This window comes from Hemicordylus capensis, chromosome 6, assembly GCF_027244095.1.
Source record: "Hemicordylus capensis ecotype Gifberg chromosome 6, rHemCap1.1.pri, whole genome shotgun sequence".
Taxonomy (NCBI): Eukaryota; Metazoa; Chordata; class Lepidosauria; order Squamata; family Cordylidae; genus Hemicordylus; species Hemicordylus capensis.
In genome coordinates, this window is record NC_069662.1 from 24,559,761 (window position 1) to 24,578,870 (window position 19,110).

General features: G+C 47.3%; 1 protein-coding gene across 1 annotated transcript; it reads left to right on the forward strand.

Annotated features, from left to right (window-relative positions):
* The first annotated feature begins 1,833 nt into the window (after window positions 1–1,833).
* LOC128329783 (serine protease 27-like) lies at window positions 1,834–19,110 on the forward strand. The gene is made up of 7 exons (XM_053261469.1): window positions 1,834–1,903; window positions 4,856–4,938; window positions 6,728–6,754; window positions 8,354–8,540; window positions 11,914–12,191; window positions 14,037–14,215; window positions 17,546–19,110. Exons 2-7 carry the CDS (start codon window positions 4,887–4,889, stop codon window positions 17,798–17,800), a joined length of 978 nt encoding a protein of 325 aa, XP_053117444.1. The 5' UTR covers window positions 1,834–1,903; window positions 4,856–4,886; the 3' UTR covers window positions 17,801–19,110.

The following is a 19,110-nucleotide window of genomic DNA, read 5'->3' on the forward strand; positions in this document are numbered from 1 at the left end:
GAGTCCCCGTCTGACTTGATGGAGCAGGTCACGGAGTTGGTGTTGGAGTTACCCATGCTTTTGGTGCTGGGTGACTTCAGTGTCTACTTTGAGACCTTCTTGTTGGGTGCAGTTCAGGAGTTCATAGCGATCACAACAGTTATGGGCCTATCCCAATTGGTCTTGAGGGTGATGCATGTTGCTAATCATATGCTCAATGTGGTCTTTTGCTCTCATCAAGGAAGTGTTCCATGACTGGGGACTCCTCTGATTTCTCCATTGGCACATTCGGATGACCAACTGGTTAAAACTGGAATTACAGCCACAACTCACGTCTGCAGGAGTGTAGGACCTATTAGGCTGGTCTGCCCAAGAAGGTTATTGAATGTAATAGGTTTTCAAGAGGCTCAGAAAGCTTTAGATTTGGTTCTGCCGGTGGTCCCGTTGATGCTCTTGTAGAGGCCTGGAAGAGGGAATTCATTAGGGCACAATCCTCTCCAACCTGCTTCAAAATTAGCTCCCTCATATATTTATTTATCATATATTTTTTAAATTATGTATGTAAGAGATCTGGGAGCTGAAGTAGCTAGGTAGATGACTAGAATGCAAGTGGAGGAGGACTCAACTAGAATTTGACAAGACACAACATACAGCCCATTTGAAGATTTATGCTGTGGCATAATGTGCAGCAAAGAAGTGATTTTTCTCTGCACGCATTGTGCCTGCGACCTCATGCCTGCAGAATTGTTCAGGGTTATGAGGGAACTGACTCAGGCTCCCTTTCTTTCAGTTCAGATTTGGACTCTTTAGTGGCCTGCTGTAATGCCTTTAATGATTTTTGTGTGGATAAAATCTCTCAAATCCAGGCTGACTTGGATACCCTCATTGCTGCGGAGTCAAATATGGGAATGTCCAATAACTTCTCTTGAATGGTTAGATTGGATCAGTTTCTGTCTGTGACTCCTGAGTGAGGATGTAGAGACACTGCTTTGAGTGGTGTCATCTTGATCCTTGCCTCACATGGCTTATATCAGGGAGGTTATTAGTGATGGTCTAGTTGACATCATGGATGCCTCCTTTAAATAAGGTCTAATAAATACATTCTTAGGTCTCTGCTTAAGAAGCCTGCATTAGAACTCTCAGAGATGGGTAATTGTAAGTTGGTTTCTAACCTCCCATGGTTGAGCAAGTTGCTTGGAAGGAGCTCCAGAAAGTTTTGTGTCTGTCTGTCTGTCCGTCCATGAGTGTGTGTCCTCCTATCGACTTCACAGTGCCTTGACTGATTTGGACTAAATTTGGTACAGTTGTAGTGGGATATCTCAACAGCATAGTTTGTGCTGATGTCATCCACCCCAACTCAAAATGGCAGATGCATGAACATTTGAGGCACAAGTGAACTGCCTAACCGATTTGAACCAAATTTGTACAGTTGTAGAGACACACAGGGACACAAGGAAAAGAAACGGCATGAGCTGCAGAGGTCCAAAAATCAACACAAAACACAGTTCCCCTTGACAAGTAATCTTGAGACCTGGTGGACGCTCAAGTGTGAGGATCTTCGGCCCCTCCTGACAGGTGGGATATGCCAGTCAAACAGGTTTCCCAATGGCTCTCTTGGAAGGTGCTCAGAACCGTGAGGAAATGGTGGAGGAAGCTTCCAGCTAGGCCCCTGGCCCACCAAACAGTCCTTGGTTTTCCAAAAGAGCTCACCAGCCAGTTCAGAAAGCCCAGCCCTGCATCAGCATTATCTCTCCATGCAGACCTGCAGACCAGGCGGCAGACACATGAGCTGCAGTTGTGCAGTACAGATCCTGGTCCCACCCACCCAGAAATTATGTCTCCCGAAGATAAGGCCAAGGGCACCTCAGTTCTCAGTCTGCACTGGACTCCACCAGCTCAGTTAGAACTTCAGGGATCAAAGCAGGTAATTGAAATTCACGTTCCATGTATTCTGGGATTCTAGATTAACATCTTTGCTTCTTCTCCAGATCTACATATCAGATCCTGACCCCCCACCCCCCCGCTCCAAAGTTGCCTTTGGTCAACCTTCCTCTCTACGGCCCCCCTCTTCCAGAGGAGGTAGCCCTGCTAGTTTGTTGCAGCAAAAGCAGCCAAGAGTTTTGCAGGATCTTAAGGACGAACAGATTTCTAGTAGCAGAAGGTTCCATGGAGGACCATGGGTTGCCCAGGAATAACCCACCACCGGATAGCAGGAATGGTTGGTCAGTAAAGACAGTGGGGTGTGCTTCTTCCAGTCTCCCCCTCCCACCAAGCATAACAGATGCTGGTCCAGAAGGGAAACTTACAGCCTCAGGAGAACAAGCCATTTCCTCTGAGGTGAAGGAGGAGGAGAAGGACATCTGGCCCATTTCCTCCTCCCGGCCGGAGTAGCTCCCTGTCTTGTGTGACTGGCCAGAATAGTTCCTAGGCAAGCTATTCTGGCTTCTGATTCCTTGGGGGGCGGTGCCGTTAGAATGGCCCCCAAGGCAGAAAGCAAAGAAATTAAAATATACATACTATGGCAATGCTCCTCAGCAAGCTCCCTTCTCCTCAGATGTCTCTTGGCGTTTTCCTGAGGCTGTGTGTTTCCCTTCTGGACCCGCATTTGTTTGCTCAGTGTGCTTCGTGACCCCCTGCCCTTATTGACAGGCCATCCCTGGGAGGAGAGGGTGCAACTGGGGGTCAGCTGGAGGAAATAGGGATGGGAGGCAGTTGCCCAGCCATCCCTGCTGAAAGGTTGAAGAGCAACACGTGCGGGCTGCTTTGCACGGGAAAGAGGGGCATTCCGGGGAGGAGGGGGGCCCCTCATCAGTATTCAAGTCCTCAAGATTGTTATCCGAGGAGGACCGCAGAGAGGCAACCGTGATTGGGCCTGCTTCAGTCTGAAGCATTTTCTCTCTCTTTGAAGGCGCACTACCCCTGCCAACTGAGCAAAGAGGCACCTTTTAAAAAGTGGTGATTCTCTTTATTGAGCGAGGGAGGTATCCATCCCCAGCACAGCATCTCTCCAGTGGCTGTGGCTGGTGTCTGCCTTATGTTTCTTTTTAGATTGTGAGCCCTTTGGGGGACAGGGAGCCATTGTATGTATTTGTTTATATCTATGTAAACTGCTTTGGGAACTTTTGTTGAAAGGTGGTATATAAATACCAGTAGTAGTAGTAGTAGTAGTAGTAGTATACCTTGAGTGATGAGCCAGAGGAGAGAATTAGTGGCTGGGCATATTGCCAGAGGTGCTCTGTGCCCTGGACTTCGGGGCTGAAGTCCAGGGCCACCATAGCCCCTCATTGATTGATTGATTGATTGATCGATCAAGTGCCGTCAAGTCAGTGTCAACTCTTAGCGACCACATAGATAGATCCTCTCCAGGACCAGTCTGTCTCAGGTGGTGTGATCGCCCAGTGGAGCATGATGATGCTTAACTTGTAGGGGAGGGGGGCCCTCCAAAGGCCTTTAGGTCTTGGCACCAACATTACCTAGGTGCACCTCTGCATATTGCTATGTTAAAGCCATCACCTGCCTTGCTCACCTCTACTCCTGCCTCAGCAAGCACCAGCCACCACTGCATGTCACTGTCTGATCTATCTATCTATCTATCTATCTATCTATCTATCTATCTATCTATGATTTGTGTACAAACAACTTATAAAATGGGTCAAATAACCTATAAAATGCATCATTTGCACACCTTGGCAATGTTTCTGTGTGTATGTGTGTGTGAGAGAGAAGTAGAGATATTTGTGGATATGTTTATCACTGGTTATTGGCCAAATTGAACCTCCATATTCAAAGGGAGTCTACCATCGAATACCAGTTGCGGTGGGGCAACATCAGGGGAAGGCTATTGCTTCAATGCTCTGCCTGTGGGCTTCACAGAGAGAGGCATCTGGCTGGCAACTGCGGGAAATGAGCTGAGGAACTTGTGGTCTGATTCCGCCCAGCTATCTGTATGTTTTGTTGCTTGCTGCCTTGACTAGAAGTCGGAGACACTTTGATCAGGACCTTTGAAGGGGAACTCAGTGGCTGTTATTATTATTATTATTATTGATTGGATTTTTAAGCTGCCAGCAAACAAGGTTGGACAGGCTCATTGGAAGCAGACGGTCTTTTAGATCCTCTGTTCCCAAACTATTTAGGGCAGATGTTTTCAGCCTCGGTATAGCCAAATCCCTGCACTTATGGAGTGCCAAGCTCTGGCTCCTATGGTCTGCCCTCAGGCTGTGTTTAGCCCTGCAGAGCAGCAAGAACCTTGCAGTAACTGGCTTGGCCCTGCTGCCCCAGGCGTGCCAGAGAAATAGGAAAGAGAAAGCTGCGTCAGCCTGCCTGGTGAAACATGGAGACTCAATGTGTCCTCTTCTTTTACTCCTGGAGTAGGCCATCTGCTAGTTCAGGCTAGTTAGCTTCTTTCTTATATTCAGTTTAAAGTGTGGTGTGGTAACTTCCCTCCCCGCTTTGCCCTTTTCAAAGCCCAGGCTCTTTCCCGTTGGGTAAAATAAACCACATCATGGTTTCGTAACTGCTGGTGTGTATTGAGCATGCCTAATCTCAAAACTCTCTACAGCCGAGCTGTTCATTCGATATGCACTGTTGTCAAGAGGGGTCCCTCTAGGATGAGCCATCCTACCCCTGCCAGGAGGGCCATTACATTTGGGCCCCCCCCTGTTTTTGGACTACAGTTCCCATCATTGTGGCTGTGGATGATGGGAGTTGCAGTCCAACAGCATCTGGGGACCCAAGATGGAGAACCCCTGATGGCTTTCAAGGCCCACTTTGAACATGTACCCAGAAACAAATGGGCAGCCCATGTAGTTGCTTAAGAGTTTTGGCTTGGACCATTCAGTGGGTGCAACTTCTTTCTTTCCTGAACTACAAACTGTAGCCGAGCTGATTGATCCAAGGCTGCCTGCACCATGCTGAATTTCTGCTGTCCCCAAATGGTGCTGCTACTCCTGTGGCTGAAAGGTGAGTGGCCAGGATGTACCTGTGGGAAGAATGCGGGAGTCACCTAAAGATGTGAGAGAACGCCCCTTAGTTTCTTCCTCTGAAGGTAGAAGAAGTGGAATTGCCCTCGGTCCAACCTGGGCCACCAGTTCTAACCTGCCTTGGCAAGCAGAGAACATGGACTTATGGGTATTCAGGGAGGGGAGGTCTAGTAGGGGTGGAAGGGGGGGAATCTGGGAGAGGATTGAGAGGGACATGGGTTCCAGTAAGGGGCCCTGGAAGGAAGGACCTCTGGGTCCTTGTTTTGTACAATTAGCCTTGTGGCAAGGAGAGCTGGGCTTGTGGTAGCAAGCATGACTTGTCCCCTTAGCTAAGCAGGGTCCAACCTGGTTGCAAATGAATGGGAGACTTGATGTGTGAGCACTGTAAGATATTCTCCTTAGGGGATGGAGCCACTCTGGGAAGAGCATCTAGGTTCTAAGTTTTCTTCCTGGCATCTCCAAGATAGGGTTGAGAGAGATTCCTGCCTGCAACCTTGGAGAAGCCGCTGTCAGTCTGTGAAGACAATACTAAGCTAGATGGGTCTATGGTCTGACTCAGTATATGGCAGTTTCCTATGCCCCCCAGTCCTCAGTTGGACCAAAACACCTTCTTCCTCTGCATTGCCCATGGAAGTTGGTGCTACACCATGGTTTCCATTTCTGAATGCAATGCTAGGGAGACTGGAGTTGCTGGTAATCAGACTTCAGAGACAGAACCCTTATAGTACTGGATAAGAAACTGCATCTGAGATTTCTAGTGACCAATCTTGTTACATCCAGGACAAAGCCACATTTTACCATGGACTAGGGGCCTTTGCAGATGGCAAGAAAACCTTCCCAAATGGGTTGTTCAAACCTTTATTCGCAAATTCCAAGGGGATGAGGCCATAGCTCAGTGGTAGAACAGCTGCTTTGCATGCAGAAGGCCCCTGGTTCAATTTCTGGCATCTCCAGTCAGTGTGGACAGTACTGAGCTAGATAGACCAATGGTCTTACCTGGGATAAGGCAGCTGCCTATGTGCCTATGTAAGTGTGAGTTTACTCACTATACAGACACTACTGCAGCTTTCTGCACTAATTGATTTACTTACTTACTCACTCGCTTATATACTGCCCTTCCAAAAATGGCTCAGGGTGGTTTACATCAAAATAAAAAATAAAATAAATATTTACACACACACACACACACACACACACACACACACACACACACACACACTTTTTTTTCAGTGCAAAATTTTAGTGCAAATATTTTTTGCACTAATTCCTAGTGCAATCTTACCTTCTGTACACATGCCAAGCAAGGACCTCTTGCAATGTTAACATTTCCACCTGCTGGCCAGCTCTTGCAATCTGAGAAGAACCCACCACTTTTCATTACCACTTTTCTGGTGACGGGGGGGGGGGGGGGGCGTGGGATAGGTGGGTGGTTCTTGGAATGCAAGAGATGGCCAGCAGGTGGTGCTGTGAGAAGTGTTTGAGGCTCTTGCTTGGTTTTTGTACAGAGGGTAAGATTGCATTAGGAAGTACTGTACAAGCCTGCAGCAGAATGTGTACAGGCAGTAAGTTTGTGCTTAGAACTTGCATGAAAGCTTTGAGCATCCCGCAGTTTATTGCCATCTGGAATTGCCCTAGGTTTGCCATTCCTGTGGGCTTGCTACAGAAAGTGCTCACTGAGTTAACATCAGAGCAAAGTTATTCAGCCTAACCTCTGATAGTGCCCAGTCTGTTGTTCTGCCTTTCTGACTCAATACCACTTCTTATTGCAGTTGCTGAAAACAATCCCACTCAAAGAGGTAAGAGAGGTTTATTACTATTTATAATGCTTGCATGTTTCCATCATAGAAGCCAATGGGGCACTCCTTGTGTTCCTAAGGAGCTGCCCATCCAAATGCTGGCTAGACCCAGATTTGCTTAGCTTTCAGCACAGTGGCTGTCTCATGAGGTGAGGGAGGGGAAAAATAAATTTCTACTGGCTAATGTCCAGTCTTGCCCCACAGGGCAGAGCCCTTGAGGTCTGGTGGCTGTGAGGCAGGTAGCACCATGGACAGAGCTCTGGGCCATGTGGATCCAACATCAACCAAAGGCAGACGGAGCTCTTAAGTACCTCTCAGCTCAGGCCATCCCTGCTGGCTCCACCTCCCTGCCTAGAAAGCAGCAGTCTTAAAGGGGCAGCTCTCTCCCCCCCCCCCGCTTCTCCAATTGTTTTCAGGGGAAGCCCAGTGGCTAATTCTGAGGAAGCGGGACCAGGTCCAGTCTGGCCTCAGCTCCTGACCCCAGACTGGAACAGGGGAGAGCTCCAGAATTGGGGCCCCTTGTGATGGTGCCAAAGGAGTCCGGAGCCCTGAGATGACAGGCTCAGAGCCTGAGCCCCCAGGGGAACCACCTTCTCCTCCTCCGTCACCTGCTCCAGTTGACAAGGCAGGAACAAAGAGGGAGGAGGAGGAGGAGGAGGAGGACTGCCAGGCTTCAAGCCAGGAGGCTTCCCCTTTAAGCAAGCTGCTCTCTCAGTAGAGAGGCGGAGCCTAGCGGGGCAGGAAGGGTTCAGGACTATGGCAGGGCTCAGTCTGCCCCCATCTGCTTCTGGATCAACTTGTCCCATGACTCTGTCCGTGGTGCTGACTGACCCTTGCCCTGTTGCTCTGCTCAACATTCCTTCATCGGCCACCAGAACTTGAGGACTCTGCCGGATGGTACAGGACCGGGCAGTATAGATGTCGACATGAAACAAACTAAAACAGAAACAAAAGGCTTAAAACAATGTAAAACCACAAGTCTAATTAAAAAGCCTGGATGAATAAATGTGTCTTTAGGGACTTTTGAAAAGTTGTCAGAGCTGGGGAGGCTCTTATTTCAGAGAGCTGGTCTTGTGGTAGCAAGCACGAATCCTCTTTGCTTTGCTAAGCAGGGTCCACCCTGGTTTGCATTTGAATGGGAAACTACATGTGTGAGCCCTGTAAGATATTCCCCTTAGGTGACGGAGCCACTCTGGGAAGAGCATCTGAGGCTCCAAGTCCCCTCCCTGGCAGAATCTCCAAGATCGGGTTGAGAGAGACTCCTGCCTGTAACCTTGGAGAAGCCGCTGCCAGTCTGTGTAGACAATACTGAGCGAGATGGACCAATGGTCTGACTCAGTTGGGCAGCTTCCTATGTCACTATGTTCCATAATATCTGAAGAGGGCTACAAACATCTCAAAATGTTGCTGCTTCTTTTGAGCGTGGGTGTGTGCTGGATTCTATGACAGAGAGGGCTCTGGTGCAGCCATATCCCCTGAAGATAAAAGTATCCAGATGGAACATCCTGTAGCACTGACCTGCATATGCTAAAATAGCAAGCAACCCATAGACATGCCGATATTCACCAGCCTTGCCTCTGCCCTCTCCCACGTCTTCAGGTTCTCCTGGTTCCTCCGCAGACTGTGGCCGGCCCAAACTATATTCGCCTCGGATCATTGGGGGGCAAAATAGTGATGAAGGGGAATGGCCGTGGCAGGTCAGCCTACGAAGAAATGGATTACATCATTGTGGTGGAAGCCTCATCGCATCCCAGTGGGTGGTGACAGCAGCTCATTGCATTAAGGAGTGAGTATGTAGCCACCTAGTGGCACAGCGGGAAATGACTTGCCTAGCAAACATGAGGTTTCCGGTTCGAATCCTCTCTGGTATGTTTCCCAGACTACGGGAAATACCTATATCAAGCAGCAGCGATATAGGAAGATGCTGAAAGGCATCATCTCATACTGCACGGGAGATGGCAATGGTAAACCCCTCCTGTATTCTACCAAAGGAAAACCACAGGGCTTTGTGGTCGCCAGGAGTCAACACCGACTCAACGACACACTTTAGAAAGGAGCTTGCTAAGGAGACCTTACCTTGCTCTCTTCTCCCACTAGAGGGAGGCAGAGGAACAGTGTTAAGAGGACAGGATCGGTAGTTCCACTTGGCTGCTGTCAAAACGGCATATTTGGTAAACTATGATTTAAATGTACAAACCTGAAATGTGAGTTTCCCATTAAGGAGTAGCACATGAGACTAGTTCTAAAGATCTCTGTTTATCTCAGTTGACTGAGCAAAATATGTGCATTGCACAAAGGGTAAACAAATATAATTCACATTTCTTTCTTTCTCTTATTTTAAAAGGGTTTTTTTTTTTTGGCTGCCTTTCACGCTGAAGGCAAACCAGCTCACCAAGTGACAATAAAAAGGTCCCACACTTTCATAATAAAAAATAGCAATATGTAACAATCAGCATAAAATCACATCCTCTTATATTACATAATTTAATGACATATATACTGCAGAGTCTATTCATAGCATTACTGCATGTCACATCAAATGCAGAGGTAATCGTAGTTCATATGTTCTGTTCAGCACATATACAACCTGTCTATAGTGTATGTGCACATGTTCAATTATTAACGCATTATGTCGAACGTGTGCACAGAAGTGCACTTTCCTATGTGTGCCTGCATTTGAGAGGCGCCAGTAGCCAGATTCACTCTTGTAACGAATGCATGTACAGTCATTCACACAATCACACGTATATGTGCAGGGCTGACTCTAGATTTTATGGGGCCCAGAGCGAGAACAGTTTGTGGGGGCCCCTACGAGGAATCACTATTTATTTATGTTTTCTGCTTATGCCATCCAATCTTGACAATCCTTCTTCATCCCGCCAGGGCTGTCTCTAGTTTGTGCAGTGCCTCCCCAAGTGAATCGATACTACTCTGCCTCTGCCAAAACTAGAAGGACATGTCTCTGTTGCTGGGGTTGCAGCATGGGGTCCCTGTAAGCATACCCCCCCCAACTTCAGAGAGCACTGTCCACGTGAACTGACACCAGAATGCATGTATGAGCGAGTGTCTGAATAGGGGCTACAATCAGGCTGGCAACGGAATCAGCATTTTCTCACTTTTGGTTGGGGAGCGGGGTGGCGAAGTTATATTAGGCTCCTGCCATATCTGGTAGTAGTTCAGAGCATGTGCTATGAGCCAGGAGATTCTTAATTGAAATCTCAGCTTGGGTGGGGATAGGGCTGTACCTCAGTGGCAGAGAACATCTGCTTTGCTTGCAGAAGGTCCCAGGTTCAGTCCCTGGAAGCATCTCTAGGCAGAGCTGAGAGAGACCCCTACCTGAAACCTTGGTGAGCCACTGGCAATCAGTATAGACAGTACTGAGTTAGATGGACCAATGGTCTGACTTGGTATAGGACAGCACCCTATGTTTCCTATGTAAGGAGAGGAGAGCTGGTCTTGTGGTAGCAAGCATGACTTGTCAAGCATGACTTGTCCCCTTAGCTAAGCAGGGTCCACACTGGTTGCATATGAACGGGATTCTAGAAGTGTGAGCACTGTAAGATATTCTCCTTAGGGGATGAAGCTGCTCTGGGAAGAGCAGTAGGTTCCAAATTCGCTCCCTGGCAGCATCTCCAAGACAGGGCTGAGAGAGATTCCTGCCTGCAACCTTGGAGAAGCCGCTGCCTGTCTGTGAAGACAATACTGAGCTAGATAGACCAATGGTCTGACTCAGTATATGGCAGCTTCCTCTGTTCCTAACTTAACGGTCAGGCAAGCTATTCTGAGAGTCTCCCCTTGTGGGTACTGAGACTGACTGACCTTACAGATTGTTGTAAGCATTTCTGGGGAAATGTATGTGACCGTTCAACATTATCTGAACATGCAGAAAAAGTACTGTATTAAAAAAAATGTAAGCATCTGATAGGCAGTTTACCATCAGAATTAGCATAGTTGATGAGTTTTAGACCAGATTACTCAGCCTGGTTCTATAGAATTAAATCTATAGAAATCAATGGGGTTATTTCTGCATCAGCTTGGTTGGGCTCTGGTAGGCATTCTGTGTTTGTGTGTGTGCACAAAATTGGACAACTATTCACTCCTATCAGCTTCCCAACAATCCATAGGGAAGGGCTGTAATTCATTATTCACGTAGGTGTGGAGCAATGGTCTGACTCAGTGTAAGGCAACTTCATCTTTCTCTGTGAGGTATATTAGGCCAAGAGACAATGAGCAACATCCATATTGATGCTGTCCTTGTGGTAGAACATTGCCTGGGTGCAATTAGTTTTCCTGAGGCCCTCCTTCCCTCAACTGCTCCCGATTCCCTGAAGGTATGTCCCCGAGGGCTGGGGGACCCTCTGGAGCATACACAGGGCAACAGGGGAAAGTGGGGCTCAGCACAGATCCTTGCGTGTGGGCATGTGAATGCAGCATTAGCCTGGGCCCAGTTTTTCCAAAGCAGGGGCTGTCAAATTATGGGTTGTAACCACCCTAGGAGGTCACAAGCAATTTAAAAGAGGACTGGGAATGGGAGATGGGAGCTTTACCTGGCAACCCCAAAGGATGGGATGATCAGGGGCGTTGGGAGGCTTCCAGCTCATTGGTCGAGGAAGTGCGAGGCTGTGCCTGCCCTTGGCTTTGTGTGTGGTGGAGCAGCAGCCAGATGGTTATCGGCCTCTGCCTGCCTCTTGTCCCCTGGACTATTCCCATGCCTCAGAGATGTCAACCAGGGTTAGGCATCTCAGCAGCACTAGTTTGGCCGATGGGTCAGAAAGAAGGTTCCCTCTCAGGGGAAGAGCTCTTGTGAGAATGATATGACCCAAACCTATTTTTCTGCTTCCACCATTAGAAATGGAATCGTGTCTTGCACTCACATGTTGCTCGGTTACGCTGGGACGGGGGGCAGTGAACGTTCGACTAGGGCCCTCTGGCCATGGTTTCCAGTCTCCTGAAGGGAAATTTAAAGCAATGTCTTGAGCTCTGCCTTAGTCCTATGAAAGCAGTAGCTTTGATCATGTAGGTCTGTCAAGTAATTGTATGTATTATTTTAGGGATCATGGTATCAAACTGTTTGAGAACCCCTCTTCGTAAGGTTTTCTAGGGAGCTGAGCCAGGGCTGGAACCCAGGCCTTCCTTGATTTTGTCCTTGGCTTCCTCAGATCCCAATCTCTACATGAGTATCAAGCACATCTGGGAGAGCATGACCTCCCCCGACCTCCACCCACCATGGTGTCATCTGCCATCAGCCAAATCATTTTGCACCCTCATTATGCTGGAAGTAAGCTCAGTGCTGATATTGCCCTGATGCGTCTGGAGAAGCCAGTCAGATTTTCCCAAAGCATCTTACCTATCTGCCTGCCCAGTGCTTCAGTCCCGGAACCATCACCGGTGGGAATGAAATGCTGGGTGACTGGTTGGGGCCGCCCCTTTCAAAAAGGTAAGGGCGATCTTGGGGCCTTGTCAATTCCAATGTGTAAGTACGTATGGGAGGCAGTTGTTTTGGGGGTGGAGGTGAAAGATGGGGCTGTAGCTTTGTGATAGGGTATCCGCTTTGCATGCAGAAGGCCCCAGGTTCAATCTCTGGCATCTCCAGGGTGTTTTTCACACAGCAGGCTTTACTGCAAGTTTATTGAGAATTTGAAGTTGCCCAAAAAACTTGATGCAAAAAGTAGATTTTTTTTTTACCCTGGATATAAATTGGGCTACATTCTAAAGTCTAATAAACCCCCTGAATCATTTGTGAAGAGCTCCCCGATAATTTGCAGGGACTTTGGGCCGATATGTGAAAGTACACCCTCCATTCCGAAGGAGATGCGAGCTAAACGCCCTGTGTGAAGAATGCCCAGGCACGCTCTCCCGCCTGAAACCTAGGAGAGCTGCTGCCAGTCAGTGTAGACAATATAGAGCTGGATAGACGAATGGTCTGACTTGGTAGAAGGCAGCCTCCTATGTTTCTGTGAGAGTGGGAGTGTTGGGAGAGAGCTTGGGGTGTAGGGTTTGTTACAAATGCTACTTATATGGAAATAGGGGTCCCTAGTCTTTATCGTACTACAACTCCCATCATCCCCAGTTGCAGTGACCAAAGGATGATGGGGGTTGCAGTCCAACAATGTCTGGGTACCCAAGTTTGAGAATCCCTGCCCTATGGCACAGAAGAGCATTGAGGCATGAGTGCCCCCCGCCCAAATACTATTTCACCCACTTCCTTCCCTATAACAAGAGTGACATGGGTTTGCCTTTGTGGTTGGCCCAGCCCAGTTCAAACCTTGCTTTCCTTAAAATGAAGCCTGAAATGGTTAGGATGCTGGATTTTTTTTATGATCCATGCACACTGCTCCATGGGTCTTGCATGACCTGCTAGTGCAGGGTTTCTCAACGTGTGGGTCCCCTGATGTTATTGGACTTCAACTCCCATAATCCTCAGCCCCAGTGGCCTTTGGTTGGGAATTATGGGAGTTGAAGTCCAATTACATCTGGGGACCCACACGTTGAGAATCCCTGTGCTAGTGGGTCTTGCATGACCTCACTTACAGCCATGGTTAAGGGAAGCAAGGAGGCAGGATTCCACCCTCCGGTTGAGGACATTTGGAGGGGAAGTTGGAGAAGGGAAGAAGTGGTGTTGGGAGAAGTATTGATTGGAGGAGTGAAGAGCTGGTCCTTTGGTGGGCTACAGAGTATAGAGGAGGTCTTCTGCAGTGTTCCCTGTAACAAGGATTCCCAGATCTTGTTGTCTACAGCTCCCAGTACACCCAGCTGCAATGGTCTCTGGCAGAGCCTAATGGGAGTTGTAGTTAACAACATCTGGGAATCCTTGTTACAGGAATCACCACCAGCCATCAGACCAGCAGGGGATTGAATGGCTGTGTGAGCAGGCAGGAGTGGGAGATCTGCCACACCAGCACCTTAAAAGACTCCAGTGTTGCAGGAAACTTCAAACCACTGTCCTGCATCTTCTGGGTAATAGTGTGGACATGCTAGTCTGAGGGCTTCCAGACAAAAGGGTAGATCAGCTATTCCCAATGTGTGGGGAAAGATAACCTGACAAATTTAAAGAAAAGATAACTTCTTGTTCCATCCAAGTGTGGGCCTGGGTTCTCCCATCTCAGATCGCTTCTAAAAGAACCTATGGCTTCCACTTTTGTGTTCCAAATGAAGTAGTTAGGATGAACTTTGGCAATATTCCTAATGCGAAGAGTGTTGAAGGCTGCTAGGGAGTAACTAATCCATGTTAAGTGATGTTGAGCCTGGCAGTGATCTTTGGGCTTCCCTTCTCTTGTACCAGCATCTTACATGGCCCGGACACTTCGGGAAGTAGAGGTGTTGATCATTGATACTGAAGAGTGTGACCAGATGTACCACAAAAATGTCAGCAACCTTGAGACTGTGCCGGAGGACTACAAGCTGATCTACAATGACATGGTCTGTGCTGGGTACCCAGAAGGGGAAAAGGACTCTTGCTGGGTAAGAATTGCAAGTCGGAGGAGTGTATTAATGGTAAGGGATAAGTGGTGGGGAGGAGAGCTGGCATTCATTGGGGCTAAGCCAGAAGTTGTTTTCAGTAGCTGTGGTCAATCCTGGAACATACAGATGTTGAGATACTGGACTTCTGGTTTCTGCAAGATGTTTGCATCAGGTGAGATCACAGAGCATCACATGTTGGTGGCTTCCATATTACACTTCTGTAGCATTGCCCAAGCACGGATCAGGTGGAAGAAGCACAATGGTGTTTCCACCTCGCACATAATGTAGCACTGTATCCTCACGAACACCTTGCAATTCTTGGCCTCACAGCAAAGGTAGTGGCTTGCTGCCCTAAGATCGCTGCCTTATAGCGAGATCCTAAGAATATGTACTCAGACATTAGTCCAATTCAGTGCAAAGGAACACACTCCTGACAGGAATACAGCCTGCTCCACATTTTGCTGGGTTAGTGTTCTGTGTGTGTATACCTGGTTTCAATAAATGCTCTCAAATCTGTGTATACAGAACGCAAATAATAAATAAGATGGTTCCCTGCCCCAAAAGGGCTCACAATAGAAAACGAGACATAAAGTAGACATCAGCAACAATAGGGTGATGGATAGGGACAGGTGCTTCCCCCTGCTAAATATAAGAGACCCACCACTAGAAATGGTGTCTCTTTGCTCAGTTAGCAGGGGTGTATTCAGAAATAACTCCCAGTCCTATTCAGGACTTATTCTTCAGAAGGTATGCTTGGGATTGCAGCCTTTTCCGTATTGCACGATTAATGTTAAAGCGATTGTGCTTTTTTAAAATGGTATTGAGCGCCAATGGAAAAGAAGAAAAACGTTGATTATTGACTTCCCTTTCATTATTTATTTATTCATTCGATTTCTATACTGCCCTTCCAAAAATGGCTCAGGGCAGTTTACACAGATAAATAATAAATAAATAAGATGGATCCCTGTCCCCAAAGGGCTCACAATCTAAAAGGAAACACAAGATAGACACCAGCAACAGTCCCTGGAGGTACTGTGCTGGGGGTGATTAGGGCCAGTTACTCTCCCCCTGCTAAATAAAGAGAATCACCACATTAAAAGATGCCTCTTTGCCAGGTTAGCAGGGGTTAAAGTAATGTGTATGTGGGGTAGAGTGTACTGTGCCAAGTGTGCTTTTCCACTGCTGGATTCCTGAGTTTCCATGCATTCCGAGTATTGGTGATGGCAGCAGCCCTGATGATCTGCTCTGCTCAGCACTGGGAGCCCTCTCCTGTTGCTGTGTCAAAGCCCCATCTTTCCCAGCTCCTGCCTTCCTTCTTATCTCGCCAGGGCTAATTCAGGAATTTCGCTACTGGCCAGTGAGTAGATTTCCAGACACAATTTACTCACACAGGAACACAAATTTCTGTACAGATTCTCTGTGGGATCCAGACAATCGACCAACTACTACCCTCATAAAGACTATATTTATTAGCTGCCCCGTAACCAATTGTTCTCTGGCCGGCTCACAATAACACAACAGTAAGAAAGATCCAATAAAAACACACAAAACAAGACAAACAAATTACAATCAAAAAACACAAAATACAATGCAAAACATTTTTAAAGCTTTTTTTTTTTAAAAAAGAAAGCAATTTTATAAAGCCTGAGTGAACAGAAAGGTCTTCACCTGGCATCTAAAAAGAAGTGATGACAACAGACTGGGGAAATTATAGCTGGGGTGCCACCACTGAAAAGGTCCTCTCCCTAGCAGCCACCTGTCTCACCTAATGTGACAAGGACACTTGGAGCAGGATCTCCAAAGAAGATCTTAAGGTCTGAGTCAGGACATATGGGGCAAGGTGTTCTCTCAGGTAACCTGGCCCCAAGGCATTTAGGGCTTTAACATTTAAAACTGCACTTTGAATTGAGTCCAGAAATGGACATTGTGCTATTTCTTAGCGCCATCTGCTGGCCATTTGCGGACAATGAGTACTTAGGTAAAGTGTGCTGTCGAGTCGGTGTTGACTCCTGGTGACCACAGAGCCCTGTGGTTTTCCTTTGGCAGAATACAGGAGGAGTTTACCATTGCCATCTCCTGTGCAGTATGAGACTATGCCTTTCAGCATCTTCCTATATCGCTGCTGCCCGATATAGGTGTTTCCCATAGTCTGGGAAACATACCAGCGGGGATGTGAACTGGCAACCTCATGCTTGCTAGGCAAGTCATTACCCTGCTGTGCCATTAGGTGGCTTCAATGAGTACTGAGTACTTAGTGGTACTATAAATAGTACTTTAAAGTCTTTTTGAAATGGGATGGCTTCCCCGTGCACACATTGAAAGCAAAGGACCAGAAGATGGTACTAAGAAATAGCATGACATCCTTTAACCTCACTTGGATCCTATGGAGAATCATTGTATAAAATTGTGCTAGAATAGCACATGTTAGAATAAATTGCCTTCTGGAAATCCTCAGGATGCGAAGAAGGGAGGGAAAATAGGGCGGGAGAGGAGGTGCTATTAACAGCAGGGTAGGTGGCAGAGGCTGCAGCTAGGGACTTGGCAATGTCCTGTGGGTGGGCTGGAGCCAGGTGGGTTTGCCTCCCAAGCCTCCTTGCTCCTCCTCCTAATCATGTCTATCTGCGAATGAATTCAGGTCTATCCACAAGTAGGGTTGAGGGTTTACTACTGGCGACAAAGAATGGAAGGTCTACTGATGAGCAGGGTTGAGGGGTGACTCACAACAAAGGAGGCAAGGATCTCCTGTGTGGTCTACCCATGAGTAAGGTTCTGAGCCTTGCTGTAGCAGATCACATTTGGGGGAAGGACTGTGCCGTGTAGAGCTGCATCAGAAGAAAACCATCTATGTAGGAAGTTATTGTGGCTGCTGGACTGGGGGGACCTCTATATTTTTTGGCTGGACACTTCTTATACAGGTGGCACTTTAGAGAAAGCATTGAGTCTGGGAGTTAAGTCAATCAGAACCCCTTGTTTTTTATTATTTATTTTATTTTATTTTATTTTATTTTATTTTATTTTATTTTATTTTTACATTTTATATCCCACTCTTCCTCCAAGGAGCCCAAAGCGGTGTACTACATACTTAGGTTTCTCCTCACAACAACGACCCTGTGAAGTAGGTTAGGCTGAGAGAGAGTGACTGGCCCAGAGTCACCCAGCAAGTATTATGGCTGAATGGGGATTTGAACTCGGGTCTCCCCGGTCTTAGTCCGGTACTCTAGCCACTACACCATGCTGGCTCTCTCTTGTTTTTAATCATGAGTAGTCTTGAATAATTAGCCTGGATGCAACCCAGTGATTGGAACTGTTTCCTTTTCTCTCTACTTTTAGGGTGACTCCGGGGGACCCCTGGCCTGCAAACAGAATGGCACTTGGTTTTTGGCTGGGGTGGTAAGCTTTGGGACTGGTTGTGCCCAGCCCAGCCGACCGGGAGTCTACACCCGGGTCACCTCCTACATGGACTGGATTCAACGCACAATGGCAGACACAGACAATGAAATCCGCCTCAGACCCTCAAGGGCCTCTCAAGGGCCAACCCTCTTCCTTCTGCACCTTCTGTTGGTTTTGATCAACAGTTTATTCTGATGCACACTAGTTCCACCCATTGAGCTTCAGGAGAGCCATCCTGCTGCTTTAATAGGCACGTTGGCACAACCTAAGCCCGGGCTGGAGGCTGGTATTTTTAGGCTGAGCTTTAACAGGGACAGACACTCTGAAGAATGCCACTGTCTGAGAGGTCTGTGGATCACTAGCTCTGTCATCACGCTTGTTGAATTGGTGAGCAGCAACAAAACCCAATCAGGAAAACAGTGAATAGAATGAGAAATGTAAGGTGGCACTTATTTTTACAAAACAGGGAACATGATTGTAGAAAAGAGCAGGCCGAAAAAGCCAAACCATAGCATGGAGAAAACACCCCTCGCCACCCCAATCAGCCTAAAGACACACTAATAGTTAAAATAAGGGCTGAGGGAGCTGGTCTTGTGGTCACAAGCATGAATTGTCCCTGTTGTTAAGCAGGATCTGCCCTGGTTTGCACATGAATGGGAGACTACATGTGTGAGCTCTGTAAGATATTCCCCTTAGGGGATGAGGCCGCTCTGGGAAGAGCATCTGCATGCTTGCGTGCAGAAGGTAAGTTCCCTCCCTGGCATCTCCAAGATAGGGCTGAGAGAGACTCCTGCCTGCAACCTTGGAGAAGCCGCTGCCAGTCTGTGAAGACAATACTGAGCTAGATGGACCTATGGTCTGATTCGGTATAAGGCAGCTTCCTATGTTTCTATGTTCCACATGGCTCAGTCTGGGCCCAGCTGCTCCCAGTGGGATGGAGCAGCTGAGGGAAAGTGGGTGGGGGAGGTGGTGTGGCTGTGATCCAATAAAAATAATTTAAAAAATCTCCCTTCCCAAGATCCCTGTGAGAGAACTGGCTCATATTGAGTGTGTATACCTTGTCTTGGGACCAGGGATAGATTGGACTTTTTGTTGCTGAATGTTTGCAGATTTTGCAAAGTCAGTTAATCCAATGTAGCTAATCTACATTACTTTTCATGCAAAGCCCTTTGTAATCAATGCTATGTTTTGATGTCTTCTGCTTTATCTATTTTATGGCTCGGTTGGTGGCGACGCAAAACTGGGCCTTTTCTAGAGTTGCCCCGGGACTCTGGAACATGCTTCCTAATGAAGACTTTCCCCTTCTCTGCATGTTTTTAAGAAGGACCCAAATACATACTCGTTTAGCCAGGCCTTTAGTTTAGCTTTGGGTTTTAGAGTTTTTATTTTTATTTTAAAATTGTTTTAATTGTGTCAATGTTTTAATGGTTTTTAAATTGTGAACTACCCAGGGAATATTTTTTATGGGGAGGTATAGAAATGTAAGAAATAAATAATAAAACTTT